The 18,414-nt window shown below is 45.4% G+C and overlaps 1 protein-coding gene across 4 annotated transcripts in view; it reads right to left on the bottom strand.

The window, feature by feature from the left end:
- The window catches only part of hk3 (hexokinase 3), a 30,127-nt gene extending 11,955 nt beyond the window's left edge, over window positions 1-18,172 (bottom strand). The window contains exons 1-5 of one of the 4 annotated variants that reach the window (XM_062970190.1): window positions 17,096-18,172; window positions 11,188-11,336; window positions 4,961-5,080; window positions 2,354-2,452; window positions 2,144-2,243 (exon numbers count right to left, since the gene is read on the bottom strand). In XM_062970190.1, the coding sequence (XP_062826260.1) occupies window positions 2,144-2,243; window positions 2,354-2,452; window positions 4,961-5,080; window positions 11,188-11,336; window positions 17,096-17,780 (1,153 nt within the window). In that variant the 5' untranslated portion in view covers window positions 17,781-18,172. Of the gene's footprint in view, window positions 1-2,143; window positions 2,244-2,353; window positions 2,453-4,960; window positions 5,081-5,491; window positions 5,803-6,876; window positions 7,387-11,187; window positions 11,337-17,095 lie in introns of those variants that run through there. The other 3 variants (XM_062970189.1, XM_062970191.1, XM_062970192.1) reach the window with 3 other exon arrangements.
- Window positions 18,173-18,414: the final 242 nt, after the last annotated feature.

The following is an 18,414-nucleotide window of genomic DNA, read 5'->3' as shown; positions in this document are numbered from 1 at the left end:
CGTACAAATTGGCAACAATTCAATGCCTACACATAATTAAAACAGCAATGAAAATCCAATAAAACAATTAAAACAATATAAAAATATAAAACATATGATTAAAATCCATTCCTCCAAAATCCTCGTGCTGTAGCCGTAAATCAGTCCGGGGTCGTCTTTACCATTTAATCTTCGAAAGCCTGGGCACATAGCCATGTTTTCAGGGCTTTTCTAAAACTCAGAAAGGTTGGGGCCTGTCGTATTTCTCTGGGGAGGGTGTTCCACAGCCGGGGAGCCACCACCGAGAAGGCCCTGTCTCTTGTCCCCACCAGCCGTGCCTGTGAGGCAGGCGGGACCAAGTGCAGGGCCTCACCAGATGACCTTAGGGATCTTCCTGGCTCATAGGAGGAGATACGTTCGGACAAGTAGATTGGGCCAGAACCGTTTAGGGCTTTATAGGTCAAGACCAGCACTTTGAATTGGGCTCGGTAGCATATCGGCAGCCAGTGGAGCTGGCTTAACAAGGGGGTGGTACGCTCCCTGTAAGCTGCCCCAGTTATTAATCTGGCTGCTGCCCATTGTACTAGTTGGAGCTTCCGGGCCGTCTTCAAAGGCAACCCCACATAGAGGGCGTTGCAGTAGTCCAAACGAGCTGTAACCAGAGTGTGGACCACCGTGGCCAAGTCAAACCTCCCAAGGAACGGGCGCAGCTGGCGCACAAGTCTTAGTTGTGCGAAGGCTCCCCTGGCCACCGCCGAGACCTGGGGTTCCAGGCTCAGCGATGAGTCCAGGAGAACCCCCAGACTGTGAACCTGTGTCTTCAGGGGGAGTGCGACCCCATCCAACAGAGGCTGTAACCCTATTCCCTGTTCGGCCCTACGACTGACCAGGAGGACCTCTGTCTTGTCTGGATTCAGTTTCAATTTGTTGGCCCTCATCCAGTCCGACACAGCGGCCAGACACCGGTTCAGGACCTGAACAGCCTCCTTAGTGACAGGTGGGAAGGAGTGACAGAGCTGGACATCATCTGCGTGCAGATGACACCGGACCCCGAAACTCCGGATGATCTCTCCCAGTGGCTTCATGTAGATGTTGAACAACATGGGGGACAGTACTGAACCCTGCGGGACCCCACAAGTCAATGGTTGTGGGGCCAAGCAGGTGTCCCCCAATGACACCATCTGGGAACGACCCTCCAGTAAGGACCGGAGCCACTGCAAAACAGTGCCTCCGAGCCCCATCCCAGCGAGGCGCCCCAGAAGGATACCGTGATCGACGGTATCAAAGGCCGCTGAGAGGTCCAGCAGAACCAGCAGGGACACACTCCCCCTGTCCAGTTCCCGGCGTAGATCATCGACTAAGGCGACCAAGACTGTCTCGGTACCATGCCCCGGCCTGAAGCTGGTACCTATTGATGTACTCACATTTGCATGTTTTCAAACTGTTAGGTTGGCAGGAGCTGGGGCTAACAGCAGGCACTCATTCCGCTCCCGGGATTTGAGCCTGGGACCTTTTGGTCCGCAATTTCAGCAGCTCAGTGCTTTAAGACACTGTGCCACCAGGGGCCCCTATGTATATATATTACAGTTGATGACCAGCACCAAAAATGTACAAGCATCAGAATAAAAATAGAAATATATACATTTAGGTATTAGGAAACACTGTCAAAAGCAAAGTTAAAACCCAGTATTGAATATGGTAGTGAAAACGGTATTAAATATTTAAATGCTAAGGTGACAAAAGTAAATACTGAAGTAAATATTGTTGGACTATGATTCTGGAGACGAGTGACCCTTGGGCTAGTCACATTCTCTCAGCCTCAGAGGAAAGCTGTGGCAAATCCCCCGTGAACAAATCTTGCCAAGACAATCTCAAGGTAGGGTCATTGGGGGCCACCATAGGTTGGGAATGATTTGAAGGGAGACAACAACTAAGATCCTGCTCATGGACACAATCTCAGACTGTCCAGAGACTTTTGGCTATTATATTTTCAAGAATGTAAAGAATAAATGAATAAACAAATGGGGGAAAACCCAACATGTGGCCCAAAGGCTTCCAGTCTGAAAATAACAGCTAGCTTCCTAATAAAAAGCCCAATATAAAATACGTGTCCTCCTTGCAGAGGACCCGCATTGCAACTAGCACAGAGCCAGGTTTTGCTTACCTAGAAGTAGCCCAATGTCACAAGGCTCTGTTTCAGAACTGCAACTCAGCAAGATCCCCACAGTATTATTCACTATAGCAAGGACCTCTATTTGGTAGTCCTGGAGGAGTCAACAGACAGCAAAGGACCAAAGTCACACAGTTGCCCTTCCTACCCTTCCCACCCATCTCCATACCCTTCAGCCATAGCTGGCCCTGCCATTGTTCTCACCTTGCAGTATTGGTTAATGGCTATCTGGAGCATTTGCGCCACATCATGTTCCTCCATGCCTGGCCAGCGGCAATTCATACTCCATCTGATCAGTTTACACTGTGGGACACAAAGCAGGGAAGTCTTGAAAACTGCTGCCAGGCTCAGTAACAGAGACTCAGCTCGGCTTTCTGCAAGCACCCTTTCTGAAGACATAATGTACGGATGTGTTGTCGAAGGCTTTCATGGCCAGGATCACAGGGTTGTTGTGTGTCTTTCGGGCTGTGTGGCCATGTTCCAGAAGCATTCTCTCCTGACGTTTCGCCCACATCTATGGCAGGCATCCTCAGAGGTTGTGAGGTATGGAGAAAACTAAGCAAAGAGGTAAATATATATCTGTGGAAAGTCTAGGGTGAGAGAGGTCAGTGTGAATGTGTGTAGTTAACTACACACATTCACACTGACCTCTCTCACCCTAGACTTTCCACAGATATATATTTACCTCTTTGCTTAGTTTTCTCCATACCTCACAACCTCTGAGGATGCCTGCCATAGATGTGGGCGAAACGTCAGGAGAGAATGCTTCTGGAACATGGCCACACAGCCCGAAAGACACACAACAACCCTATAATGTACGGACTAACAACAACACTTGCAGCTCAGGCCAACCCAAAACATTTTCCCATCTGCTTACTAAGAAGGACAAAATAGCACTCCTAACCCCATTCCTGATACAGAAATTGGCCAAGGGTGACAGCTGAATCTCACTTCAGCCCTGGCTGGTGTTCTTCATCACAGATAAGGGCTGCATGGTACCGTAGCTACAAGGTCCAGTTGTGCAGAATCCACAACTCTGCTAGTTTTTATAGCAGAGCCCTCATTATTTGTCTGTTATTATTACTACCACGGGATGTTGCACCTGGAGTCCCATATTGGGTGGGAGTGGGATAAAAATAAAATAAAAATGTGAAAAATATGGTTGGGTCGCTGTTTTCTCAACATGGCTCCTTAAGAGGCCATGCTAATGAATGCAATACAGTCTTCATCATGTTTATGACAAAAAAAATCAAGTCCAACCCACCACCAGCGAGTAGTGTGGCAACTGCGGGACAACTGGGAGGCCAGCTTGCCACTTCCCAGACGCTGCTCTTTTCCCTTTTCTGTCTGGGACTGGGAGGCTCAACCTCACAGCTGTGAAGTAATGCAGGTTTAAAAATAAGTCCGGTGGTTATTCACAGCTGCATAGCAATAACGGAGCACCATTTTTAAAAAAGATTTTGAAAGAATTCAGGGATTTCCTACTTGCAAATCTTATCAAAATCCATGCGGGGAAAGATTGGGGGGAAGGATGGGATAGAGGAAGGGAGCAGGCAGAGAAATCGAGCTGCCATTTCAGGTTGCTTTTTTCTACGGTTTTTCACAGCTGCACAGCTCTGTAGGTGGCTGAGAGAAAAAGAGCTTCAAAAAGAACCCCAGCCACACCAATTTCCTGCTTCAAAATCCAGACTCCCCCCTGCAAGGGAAGCGCTAGAGAAGCAGGGCGGGCGGGGGAGAAGGAAGCAAAAGATTAGGTAGGCAAAAACATGGCAAAATAGATCCCTTAGCTTAAAAGCCACTTGCATCAGTAATAGTTGTGACACCACTAGACTGATTATACACACACACACACACACACACACACATATATATACACACACACACACACACACACACACACATATATATATATATATAAAACAATGTGGGTGAGCATGTGTGTGTGTAGTTCTGTAAAAATGCAGAATACTGAGAGAGAAATGCCACTGAGGCCCCATCTATTCTGCCATATAATTCCGTTTGAACTGCATTATAATGGTCAGACTCATATGATACAGATCGAACCACATTGACCTGGATTATATTAGTTCAATGAGTTCAATTCAGTTAATCTGCATTCTGAAACCGGATTATATGGCAGTGTAGATGGGACCCCAAATTTTGTAGCATTTGTCATACTCTCCAACATTTCACAGATGAAAACTGGGACACAGGTCAAATAACGTAAGACTGGGAAAATTATCAATGAGGAAGAAAAGACAAGCTAGGAAAGGCTGCAGTCATTTGCTTTTGCATGAGCCTTCTGGGATGGGCGAAATTTTATTTCCTTTTTTCTTCTCCCTCCTGCTGAATTAAGTGAGTGAGAACTAATTCAGTATTTTGAACTCAGTTTGCAACAGGTGAAATACAAGGAACACAAATGGAGAAAGGAGAAGGAAAGAGAAACTGGAATAACTGAAAAGCCACTGATGACTAGAGAATCAATTGGACTGTTTCCGCCAAAGCAGGACAAGCGGAAAGTATGCATGAGCTGTGTAACTCAAGCAGACATTATAGTCCTCAGATAAAGAATAATATGGATCAGTTTTCCGTTTTTCACCATCAGTATTGTATTTCCCCCACATTTAAGGGAGTATCCAGAAGTCCATCTTTCCTCTTGGGATCTTTTGTGGCTGGATTGTATGCATAGCAAAATGTGGGTCCTATTTTTTATTCCTCATCCTTCTTTCCCCTCAACCAATGTCCTCCAAGGAAACACAAGGCACCTCCAGCCTGTCATTTAGCCTGCTACTAGTCCATCACAATAGTCACCTGGCTCAGTGAGGTATGTTCACAAGGGAAAGGAAAGGAAAAACCCAGTGGGAAAAACTTTGTGTTGATGTTAAGTCCACTCAAAAACGTAGCCAGGCATTGAGCCAGGAATTCAAAAACCTGGAAAAACAAGAAAGGACATTGTGAAACCAGCAGGGCCACCCTCCCTCTTCCAACAGCATCTGCTCATGGTGGGACAGGATGACAAATATGCCCAAAAGTTATAGCCTACCAGTATAGAACCAGCAATTTCACCAGGCTCCCCATCATTTATTAAGTAGTATTCTTTAAACCACAATTTATATCAGATATAAATAAAATAAAAAAGGGCTACTGATGCGAAAGGACTGTTGGAAATAAGAGGCAACGTTGCATCAAGTTAGCCATAAAACCCATTATAGGGTTGGGTTTCATTCAGATTAGTTTGAGACTGAATCAAACTAAAGGAGGTATACAAGACAGGAGTATTTAACCCCCATCCCCAAATGTCAGTTTCATGGCCTAAAATGCACAAACAGAGAAAGGTAGTACAATGCTCAGGGCCGGTCCAACAATGGAGGCCGTTTAAGCGGCCGCTTCGGGCGCACGTCAAGGGGGGCGCTGTTGAGGCTCCCTCTCGCACTCCTCGGCCCACTCGCGCATCTCTCGCACTCGTCCCACTCGCGGCCCTCTCGCACTCTGCTCAATCGCGCCCCTCTCACACTCGGCCCACTCACGCCTCTCTCACACTCGGCCCACTCACGCATCTCTCTCTCTCGGCCCACTCGCGCCCCTCTCGCACTCGGCCCACTCACGCATCTCTCTCACTCGGCCCACTCACGCCCCTCTCGCACTTGGCCCACTCACGCCTCTCTCGCACTCGGCCCACTCGCACCTCTCTCTCACTCGGCCCACTCGCACCTCTCTCTCACTCGTCCCACTCATGCCCCTCTCGCACTCGGCCCACTCACGCCTCTCTCGCACTCGGCCCACTTGCGCCTCTCTCTCACTCGGCCCACTCACACCCCTCTTGCACTCGGCCCACTCACGCATCTCTCTCACTCGGCCCACTCACGCCCCTCTTGCACTCGGCCCACTCACGCCTCTCTCGCACTCGGCCCACTCACGCCCCTCTCGCACTCGGCCCACTCACGCCTCTCTCGCACTCGGCCCACTCATGCCCCTCTCGCACTCGGCCCACTCACGCCTCTCTCGCACTTGGCCCACTCACGCCCCTCTCGCACTCGGCCCACTCACGCCTCTCTCGCACTCGGCCCACTCACGCCCCTCTCGCACTCGGCCCACTCACGCATCTCTCTCACTCGGCCCACTCACGCCCCTCTCGCACTCGGCCCACTCGCGCCTCTCTCTCACTCGGCCCACTCACGCCCCTCTCGCACTCGGCCCACTCACGCCCCTCTCGCACTCGGCCCACTCACGCATCTCTCTCACTCGGCCCACTCACGCCCCTCTCGCACTCGGCCCACTCGCGCCTCTCTCTCACACGGCCCACTCGCGCCTCTCTCTCACTCGGCCCACTCACGCCTCTCTCGCACTCGGCCCACTCGCACCTCTCTCTCACTCGGCCCACTCGCACCCCTCTTGCACTCAGCCCACTCACGCATCTCTCTCACTCGGCCCACTCACGCCCCTCTCGCACTCGGCCCACTCACGCATCTCTCGCACTCGGCCCACTCACGCATCTCTCTCACTCGGCCCACTCACGCCCCTCTCGCACTCGGCCCACTCACGCCTCTCTCGCATTCGGCCCACTCACGCCCCTCTCGCACTCGGCCCACTCACGCCCCTCTCGCACTCGGCCCACTCACGCCTCTCTCGCACTCGGCCCACTCACGCCCCTCTCGCACTCGGCCCACTCACGCCTCTCTCGCACTCGGCCCTCTCGCCCTTGCAGCCCTCTTGCCCCTGAACAAGACCTGAGGCCAGGCCTCTGGGCCTGCTGCTCCACCTGCACCCTTCCTGGATTCCTCCCGCAACGCCCGGCAGCCCTCCGAGGCTGGAAGGAGCTCTGGCAGGTCGAGCAGGCCTGTGCCCCTGCCATGCACCTCCTTGGGGACCCTCTCAGCCATGAAGACGGGGCAGGTAGGAACCCGTCCCTGTTCCCAGCATTTCGCCAGGCATGTCTCCAGGGCAGGCCTGGGCCAACTTGGCAACTGAGGGGGAAATGGAGGGGCCTGAGGCTGGGTTGCTGCAGGTTTTTCAGCTGCCTGGCCATGTTCCAGAAGCTGGGACATGTGGGCCTACTCCTAGGATTTATAGTTTCCTAAGGCCCCTTCTTCACAGCCATAGAAGACAGATTATCAAGGCAGATAATCCACATTTTCTGCTTTGAACCAGATTATATGCATCCACACAGCCATATAATCCAGTTCAGAGCAGATAGTCTGGATTTTATATGGCAGGGTATGGGTTCTTCTACATAACCATATAATTGAGATTATGAAGGCAGATAATCCAGGTCATATGCACTGAACCGGATTACATGCATCCATATAGCCATATAATCCAGTTCAGAGCAGATAGTCTGGATTTTATATGGCAGGGTATGGGTTCTTCTACATAACCATATAATTGAGATTATGAAGGCAGATAATCCAGGTCATATGCACTGAACCGGATTACATGCATCCATACAGCCATATAATCCAGTTCGGAGCAGATAGTCTGGATCTTATATGGCAGGGTATGGGTTCTTCTACATAACCATATAATTCAGATTATCAACACAGATAATCCACATTATCTGCCTTGAACTGGGTTATCTGAGTCTACACTCCCATATAATCCAGTTAAAAGCAGATAACCTGCATTTTATATGGCAATACAGAAAGGGCCTAAGGGTATATTGTAGTGTATATTGTAGTGGTGTACTTCAGAGGGATGCATATATCTCACCAAAGGGCAGCTGCACTTTGGAATTAATGCAGTTTGACTCCAATTTCATTGCCATGGCTCAATGCTATGAAACCCTGGGAATTGTAGTTTTATAAGGTCTTTAAACCTTCTCTGCCAAATAGTTTAGATGCCTCACCGAACTATAACTCCCAGGATTCCATAGCATTGAGCCGTGGCAGTGAAAGTGGAGTCAAACTATGTTAATTCCACGGTGCCTCACTTCTTCCAATGGAGAAATAAAGATACAAGTGCCAGTTAAGTCCAGTGGATTTCTTTATTCATACCAGGGGTCCCCAAACTTTTTAAACAGGGGGCCAGTTCACGATCCTTCGGACCGTTGGAGGGCCAGACTATAGTTGGCCACCGAGCAATAATAAATAAATATCTAAATAAATAAATAAATAATAACAATAACAATAAAAAAGAGGGTTGGAAGACACCCTTTGGGCCATTGAGTCCAATCCCCTTCTGCTTTGTGCATCGAAAGCACAAACAAAGCACCCCTGACAGATGACCACCCAGCGTCAATGTGAAGAAGAAGAAGAAGAAGAAGAAGAAGAAGAAGAAAGAGGTTTGGAAGAGACCCCTTGGGCCATTTAGTCCAACCCCCTTCTGCCTGTGTGCACCAAAAGCACAAGCAAAGCATCCCTGATAGATGGCCACCCAGCCTCAATAATAATAATAATAATAATAATAATAATAATAATAATAATAATAGGATTGGAAGAGACCCCTTGGGCCATTTAGTTCAACCCCCTTCTGCCTGTGTGCACCAAAAGCACAAGCAAAGCATCCCTGATAGATGGCCACCCAGCCTTAATAATAATAATAATAATAATAATAATAATAATAATAATAATAATAGGATTGGAAGAGACCCCTTGGGCCATTTAGTCCAACTACCTTCTGTCTCTGTGCACCAAAAGCACAAGCAAAGCATCCCTGATAGATGGCCACCCAGCCTCAATATTAATAATAATAATAATAATAATAATAATAATAATAATAATAATAATAATGGTTGTAAGAGAAGAAGAGACCCCTTGGGTTACTTAGCCCAACCCCCTTCTGCTCTTGTGCCGTGGGGCTGGATAAATGGCTTCGATGGGCCGCATCCGGCCCCCGGGCCTTAGTTTGGGGACCCCTGATTCATACCATATGGAGAGGGGCAGATTTCTCGCCCTTTTCATGATATTGTTTAAACTTCCACTCTATGTCTAATTTTTGTTTTGTGTAAGGTAAAGGTAAAGGTTTCCCCTGACGTTAAGTCCAGTCATGTCTGACTCTGGGGGTTGGTGCTCATCTCCATTTCTAAGCCAAAGAGCCAGTGTTGTCCGTAGACACCTCCAAGGTCATGTGGCCAGCATGACTGCATGGAGCACCGTTACCTTCCCGCCGGAAGTGGCACCTATTGATCTACTCACATTGGCATGTTTTCGAACTACTAGGTTGGCAAAAGCTGGAGCTAACAGCGGGCGCTCATTTCGCTCCCGGGATTTGAACCTGGGACCTTTCGGTCTGCAAGTTCAGCAGCTCAGTGCTTTAACACACTTCGCTACCGGGGCTCCTTTTTGTTTTGTGTATTTTATGGAAATATGTTTCCATATGTATATTTTACGGAGTGTTTTTAAATTATTATGTGTTCTAGCAATGTTGTCAACCGTCTTGAGCGGGTAAGAAATAAAATTATCATTATCATTATTGAGTTGCTGTGCATTTTCTGGGCTGTCTGGCCATGCTCCAGAAGCATTCTCTCCTGACATTTCACCCACATCTATGGCAGGCATCCTCAGAGGTTGTGAGGTTGAGGCAAGTGTGAACGTTGCAGTTGGCCACCTTGATTAGCATTGAATGTCCCTCACATATTCATAGCTGGCTGCTTCCTGCCTGAGGGAATCTTTGTTGGGTGGTGTTAGCTGGCCCTGATTGTTTCATGTCTGGAATTCCCCTGTTTTGAGTGTTCTTTTTTTACTGTCCTGGTTTTATTTATTTATTTATTTATTTCCCATACTTGTGTCCCGCCCTTCTCACCCTGAAGAGGACTCAGGGTAGCCTCACAACTGCCAACAATTCGATATCCGATTGTTTTGGGGGGGGGCGCCAAAATTCTGTTCGCTTACACTTGAAAATTACCTTGGGCCGGTCCTGACAATGCTGCAGTGAAAACAGACAGGTGTGTTTTGAATTTAGGGCGAGATCAAGGAAAGTGCATGATAGTAGCCATTGCCCTACACCAACAGCTGCTTTTGATGTTAAAATGTAGTAGAGTTTCTTTATCATTCAGAATCAGGGAAGTGAAGTTGGAAAATGTTCTTTAAGAAGAGAAAGACTGCAAAGCAGGGGAAAGGAGTACTGTAGTAGGGCAAATGCAGAGGGCAGAAATCAGATTAGCAATCTACCGAATCCTATATATGTTTATTGAGAGGTATGCCTCAGTATTAAGTGGAGTTTACTCCCACACAATTATATACAAGATTGCAGTTTAAAAAAACAAAAACAGATTTTAAAGAGCCAAAGACTGAATGAGATGGTGGGTGGAGCAAGTGGAGGGAGGCACAGTCAAGTAATAGGGGGCAGAATTCCAGAAACAATGGAAGCGAGGAGGGGCAATGGAGCATTGAGATCATTGTGATTTATAAAAATAGAATAATTAAAAATAATTATGAACAATTTTGATATTTATTGTGCTAATGAGGACAGCTGAAGGGAAGGTTGGCAACATGGGATAGATTAAGCATGCTGAAAAGCCCTGTATGTTGGCCTTCCGATGTCTACGACCCGAAAGCTCTGTATTGTTCAGAATGCGGCAGCCAGGCTAATCACAAGAACACCCATGAAATGCCACATAAAACCAGTGCTGCAGCATCTGCATTGGCTTCCAACTGATTACCGTGGTCTATATGATGCTAGTTCTGACCTTTAAAATTCTTTACGGCCAGGGCCCATCGTACCTTAGGGACCGTCTCTCCTTCTCCCATCATCGGAGGTCGCAACGACCATCCCAACGTGACTTACTTTATGTACCAGGTCCTAGAGAAGTGCACTTGGAAAGGACCAGACGCAGAGCTTTTTCTATTTCTGCCCCTACCTTATGGAATGCCTTGCCGCCCTATATGAGAGCCATGCATGAGTTAGGGCCTTTTACCCTAGCACTCAAGACCTGGCTCTTTACTAGAGCTTTTCATCTAGGTTAATTTTATCAATATTTGTATGTATATATTTTTATCCTTTACCATTTTATCTTGTAAATCGCCTAGAGCATCTTGGATGGAGGGCAATTAATAAGTAATTAAATGATGATGATGATGATGATGAAGACAGAGAAAGTGTACCTGCTCCCCATTGCCACTCATAACCTTCTCAGGAAGAGGGAAAGACTTTTTCTTCAGTATCTCTGGCTCCTCCAAGTTATCTGTCAGCTGCAACAAAAGGACCTTGGCCTGGTTGTAGTACAGCTCAAGGCCAAGGAAATCCCCTCTTTCTGCAAAACAGATATAAACAGGAGAGTAGTGAACAAACAACCCAAGCTTTGTTCACCCTAGGACACCCACATTACACTTTAAAATAAAGATTTTTACACATATCAACATTTCTTGGATATTTGTTTGTCCAAATTTTGGTATTAACCAGTTTTGCACACACATACATACACAGGATTTAAAGAATACAGTACTCACAAATGTTCTGGTTCTCAGCAAGTCTCCCAGGTTTTTCAAATGATGGTACATTTTGAACACATTTCACAAAGAGATTTTTTTTTGCATACACATATAAGCATATACAGTATATATATTCTGCTCTCTCTCTCTTGCTCTCTCTCTCTCTCTCTCTCTCTATATATATATATATATATATATACATATATATATATATACTAGCTGTGCCCGGCCACGCGTTGCTGTGGCGTTGTCTGGTGGTGTTGGTGAGAAATTGTTGAGGTAGTGGTGGTATTGAATGTCTGTTGTATGATTGTTTTTATGTTTAGTATGCACACTGAAGTGGATTATATGGCAGTGTGGAGTCAAGATAATCCAGTTCAAAGCAGATAAGATTATAAATGGGTTATATAGCTGTTTGGAACGGCCTTGAGTCTACATTGCCATATAATCCAGTTAAAATCTGATAATCTGTGAAAGAGGCCTAAGTGAGGCCTAACTGTGCCTGTCCCCTGGGCTGAGTAGGTTGCTAGGAGACCAAGTGGGCGGAGCTTAGCCTTCTAACTGGCAGCAATTGGATAAAAGCTATTATTCCTCTCCCTGTAATTAGGACTTTATTTTTCTTTTCTTTTTGTTGTATCAACCTAGAGCCGTGAATGATGGGTTGTGTTGTCAAATTTCGAGGTTGGGGGGCTGTAGTTTTGTTGTTTTGTCCGCTGCCCTGATGCCATCACTCATATATATATATATATATATATATATATATATATATATATATATATATTATACACACATAATAAAAGTGAAAAATTTGTATGTGTGTATGTGGAGGAAGTGTCCACTTACACTAACAATCTCCTGCCTCCACAAACAGCTATAGTTCCCACTGAGCAGGAGACACCCATGGCCCCCCCCCTCCAAAGACCATTGCAGGTTATAGTGAGCACCATGAACATGTAGCCCAAATCCTACCAGTGTCCTTCACAAACACCATTCTGCCCCCCACCCAAGTGAAAGCTTTCATGTGAAGACAATTTCATCCTAGATGTTCTGTTTTTCCTCCAGAATGGACATCTCAGGGTTCCTCATTTTGCATGACCCCGCCCACTGCCTCTACCTTAACCCTTTCTTGCCCTTTCCTATGGCACACAGTTAACAGAGGAATTAATCAGCAACTGAACAAGAAGTTTGGGGAGAATTCACCATGATTTACAAGAGTTGTACTTGACCTACATCCAGAAAGCACTGTTAACTCAACCAGTGATGGATCTGGACTAAACGTGCCATGAATTATGTGACTTGCAGTGCTTTCACTGATACTGGACTGGGGCCAAACTTGGCACAGAGAAGCCCCATAACCAACTGAACATACTGCACTGGTTTGGGGGACTTGATTTTGGGAGTTGTAGTTCATCTGCATCCAGAAAGCACTGAACCCAGCTGACATCAGTTCTTCGCTAAACTTGGCACACAGACCCAACATGGCCAACTGAATACTGGCAGAGATTGGAGGTGATTGCCCTGGGAATCTGGGAGTTGTAGTTCACCCTTATCCAGACAGCACTGAACCCAGCCAACAACAGATCTGGACCAAACTTAAGTGATATTACCTAACATCCCAAAATAAACAATGCCTTCTTCTAATAACCCATGCACCGCCGGATCCATATATATCTACATCTATATCTATATAATAATAACCATCATCATCATCATCATTTTATTTATATTCCGCCCTTAGTGCTCATATTCTGAATTAATATAGAGAAAAACTTCGAACTTTTCCCAACACAAAGATTGTCTGCCTGTAAGTGCATGTATGCATACCCATACACAACATAAGCAGCAGTAGATTATTTCCATCTGGAAGGGAGGCAGGGGTACTCAATGTTCATAATTTCAGTAGGAATTTCTGTTGCTAATTCAGTGTTATTTGGACACATTTTGGAGAAAGCAGGAGTGGGAAACTGTGGCTCTCCAAATGTTTTTGGCCTAAAATTCCCAGTAGAGATTTAGGCTAAAAGGAGTATGAAATTTGCAGCAGTGGCCCTCCATAAATAGCTATCAGGCCACAGTTGCCACACCTGTCATATAGTCCTTAATATTTGAAGAAACACCTCTTCCTCCTCAACACTTGCTCAGGGGGCCCTCCTCTGTGTCCCATTAGAAGGGGCAACACAAAGTTCATCTGAGAGAAGGTCTACTTTGTCGTGACACAGTGGTTATGGAATAACCTCCCTAAAGAGGATTGACTGGTGCAAGTGCTCTTGTAATTCGGTGTGAAATAAAAAAAGTGGCTTTTCCAAAAAGGCTTTAGTCTGCATTGATTTTATAAAAACTCACATGGGCACAGTTTTAATTTTTTGAAATTGTGTTTACTGTTTTAAGCTGCAATAACTCAAAATGTTTAATATTTTGTGTATATGTAAATTATCTTTTTACTGCTTTAAATGGTTTTAAATTGGTAAAATTGATTTTTATTACATGCCTGCCTCCAAGCTGGACAGAAATATTTAAATAAATAAAGCTTCTGATACAGGGTGGGGCATATACATTTAAATAAATAAATGCATCTATTGGTCTTTAATGGCATGCTCTGTAAATATAGGTTCATTTCTGCAGTGGACATTCAACACTTGACAACAGCTGTGCAGGCAGGTACACTGAGTCCCCAAGTTACAAGTAAGATAGGTTCTGTAAGTTTGTTCTTAAGTTGAATTTGTTTGTAAGTTTGAACAGGTACATTTTATGTGCAATTCCATATATATACTCTGTGTGTGTGTGTGTGTGTGTGTGTGTGTGTGTATTTGGATAGTATATGGAAGGGTTAACACCCCTGTGGTGTTTGTTTTGCTGTCTCTGTCCCCGTTCAAAAGATTTCTCTCATTTACTGTCCCTGTGAAAATTGGATTTTTTTAAAAAATTGGCTTGTTTGCAAACAAGGGACCTTGTAAGATGTGCCACCGGAACCATGGCATTTCACTGTGTCCTGGTGGCAGTTACACAGGAGGCAAGGGTACCTGTCACCCCATCCCCTACTCTGTTGCGGCTTCCCCCCCTACCCTATCACATGGAAGCCTTTTTTCGGCGGCTCAACCACCATGGAAAGATGGGGAGCTTGCCATTGTCTGCTGCCACCACTTTTTTGGTGGTGACAGGAATTTTCAACTTCAGCCACAGACCCACCCCAGTAGTAGTTCTCTGGGGTGTGGTGGGAGCCATTGGGCTCCATGGCTGAACTTGTAAACTTCCGTTGTTGCCACTGAAAAAAAGGTAAGTGTGAAGAAGTCCAAAAAAGCTTCAATGGAGGTATAAGTTATAAGGGCAGTCACCTATTTTTGATCGCCCTTATACCTCCTAGGACCCCTATTAACAGCTCTACACAATTTTTCCCTCTGAATGTTTAATTATTATTATTGTCCTGGTTTTAATTCTGTTGATGTGTTTTATTGTTATATGTAGTTATAGGCCGGGCTGTGGCGCAGGCTGGTTAGCAGCCAGCTGCAACAAATCACTCTGACCATGAGGTCATGAGTTCAAGGCCCGCCCGTGCCCGTGCCTGCGTCTCGTCTCTGTCTCTGTTCTATGTTATGGCATTGAATGTTTGCCTTTATGTGTGCAATGTGATCCGCCCTGAGTCCCCTTCGAGGTGAGAAGGGTGGAATATAATTTCTGTAAATAAAATAAATAAATAGTGTTTTTAAGTGATTGTTCTGTGTTTTAACTTGTGCTGTTGGGCTTGTCCCCATGTGAGCCACACCGAGGCCCTTTGGGGAGATGGAGGTGGGATACAAAAATAAAGTTGTTGTTGTTGTTGTTGTTGTTGTTGTTGTTGTTGTTGTTATTTTCCCCATGATAACTCTTTGCAGAGTGAATTTCTCTTCCAAGGGATAGATTTCTCTCACTTCCTTTTGTAGGTCAGATGTTTGCAACCCGGGGACTGCCCGTAGTTTCATTCCACAAGCTGTGTTCAGCATGTTTGCACATGCTTATGCTAACTTTCTTTCTATTACAGGCAAGGTAATGAATGGCCAAGCTCTCCACCCTCATTCTAGTGACAGCCTGCAATCCCATCCCAGGCTGTCAGTCATTCAGACAATACCAGCATTCATGAAAAATTATCCCATTAGGAAGGCAAATATTGGGGAAAACAGGTTATACAGATCTGGGAACATTCACAAAGTCAACTAAAGGAATACTCCTTTACTAGATGTTGGAGATAAGGGTATCTCATCATCCTTAAGAAAATCATGCCTTCTAGCTTGGAAGAAACTCTGTGCACACACACACACATCTCCTATTTTTTTGGCAACAAAAGTGGCAAGCCTTGTGTGAGAGGTGGACTAGGATAAGATACCTCACTGAAAATTATGAGCAGAATGTGAAGCAGTGGAAAGGAAAACAGTAGATGGAAGTTCAACTGAAACAAAAGGGATCTTTTTCTATTCGGCTTCTGTCATGTTAGCAATGGCTCTTGCCTTGCCTCTTTTCCTTAGCCAAAGTAGACACAATGCCAACTGATTTTTTTTTTTTTTAAAAAAACAATGTTCAGTCTGAAGGTTCTTTATATTTATCACCATTTTGATCTGAAGAATTCAGAGAGGAAGATTTTCACAACACTAAGGTAAACATGAGCTCCTTCTAACATCTGCATATCAAAGTGGTCGTAATGGTACAGCTGTTTCAAAAGTTGACAACTCTAGTTACCATACTGAGATATAAAGTATCACTTCTCTCATTTTTATGTTCAAGAATTAGAAACTGGAAACGCTTCACTTCCACTTGTAACAGAGCAAAATAGTTCATGTTAGTCTCCAGAGGGTCTTTTTGTTTTCTAAAATTATATTTGCACAAATTGGGTAGCTGAGCTACAGTAAGCACTGACCTGCCACATGAGTTTTCAAAAATAAGAAACCTTTTGCATATTTTATCAACATGGCAGCCACTCTGTGCTTGCCACATGCATGCAATTTAGCTTCATGCACAGACACATTTTGTGCAAATTGCAAAAACTGTATCACATGATAGTATTTATTGTCATGTTCTTCAACTGGAGATGAGCAGTTGCAAGAGGGAGAATCAACTATCAATGAGAATCAGTAATTTAGGAAGATTGTTCACATTCTCAGTGTTGCCTCATTTCTTCAGTCTCAGAAATACAATCTACTGGAATTGCAGATGAAATGAAGATGGATCTTTCCAAGGAATGTGACAGTCCACACATATGGCATCACCAAAAGCCTATCAATGAACTGAAAGCACCATAGACCTCAGACAATGTTTCTCTCTCTAGCAGTTCTTCCATTTCAGAGGGAAGGTGAATTTTCACAAGCAGTTTGCCTAGGATCTTCCCTGTGTGTGTGTATTCATGCCTTCAAGTTGCCTGTTGATTAATGGCAAACCAATGAATTTTATAGGGTTTCCTTAGACAAAGAATATCCAGAAGTGTGTTTGCCAGTTCCTTCCTCTGAAATGTAAGCTAGAGCATCTGGTATTCATTGGCATTAATATTGCAATGATGAAAGCCATCTAGACCAGAATTTTGAGTGCAAAGATCAAGATAAACACAGTAAATCATACTTACCAGTGTCATCAGGCATTGCACAAACATAAGTAGGTAACATGAGTAAAGAGTTGCCTTCTTTAACCTTCTGCTTTAGGCACCTCTCCATGGCAGCTAACATGGCATCCTTCACTTGCAGAAGTTTCTCCTTGGATAGGTAAAAACCCTCTATACGCTTCTGGATCTGGTCAGAAACAGGAGAAACTTTAGAAGAAGCACGGCGAGGTGCTAGTCGGTGAACAAAGGCCATTTCCCTCTCCTTTTTGTCAGAATCTAAACCTGTCTTAGAAAAGGATGCAAATGAGCTTGTAATATTTGTCCTTGACTTGGGAGTGATCTGAAACTCCCTGGAACCTTGTGCCCCAGATGAATGTGAGATGGCAAAAGACACAAAAGAGGAACTGGCATTATCATGCTCTTGTTTGGGAGTTCTGAAGGACTCTCTTGAATGTCTGCTTATAGTGTTCATCTCTAAGGGATCTATGGCTCTAGGCCCAGTAGTATTAAAAGCAAATAAGGTGTTGGAGCTATGGTGTCGATCTGTTGAGGCATCTAAAAGAAAGGAAACTTTACGTGTGTCCTCAATTGATGGGTCTGACTCTGCTGAGGTATTCAGCACAAAGGAAACTCTGGAAGATGGGCTAAAGCCTGACATGTTGGAGCCAGAAGCATTCAAACGTGACCTGCGGTGGTCTGAACTTGACATGGTGTCTGTCCCCAAAGCACTTGTTGTGAAATCACCAAGGAATGGAAAGAGTGGGAAAAAGACAGCCCTGTGGGTGTGACACCTGGAAGCCAACTGAGATTTAGGATGGGTCAGGAAGTGAGGGGGAAGGTGGGTGGGCCACTTTTAAAGCCACGTGGGAAAGGCATGAAGTGTCTCAGGTCTCATTGTTGGTAAGACATTGTGGGCAGGACGTGAGGAAGATAGGAATAGGGAGGGAAGAAAGTAGAGCGAGCCAGAGAAGGGAGAGAAGAAGAAAGAGAAAGTTTGGTGCAGTGGGGAGGAGAAGAAGAGGTGTTGTTCCAGATGGCAGTTGGAAGGACAGAGCAGAGAGAACAGAACGGAAGCCTGGAGGGGGCGGGGGAGGCGGGGCGGAAGAATGGAACCCAGAGTCACAGAGTCACAACGTTCTAGAGAAGGCCACCTCATCGGCCACAGGTCCCAGCACACCCTGAGAAGACAGTTTTGAATGTCCCTCAGTGGCAGTGGCAAAAGAGCTTCTTAAAGAATTCAGCGGAGAAAGCCAGGGTTTCAACTGTAGCTGTGTCAGGCCATCAGTGTATTGACCCCCCAGAGAAAAAGTAACATTAATGAGAGCTTGTGCTTGTTCTGACTC

This window comes from Anolis carolinensis, chromosome 2, assembly GCF_035594765.1.
Source record: "Anolis carolinensis isolate JA03-04 chromosome 2, rAnoCar3.1.pri, whole genome shotgun sequence".
Classification (NCBI taxonomy): Eukaryota; Metazoa; Chordata; class Lepidosauria; order Squamata; family Dactyloidae; genus Anolis; species Anolis carolinensis.
Note: the sequence above shows the minus strand (reverse complement) of the source record. Positions and strands in the feature narration are given on the sequence as shown.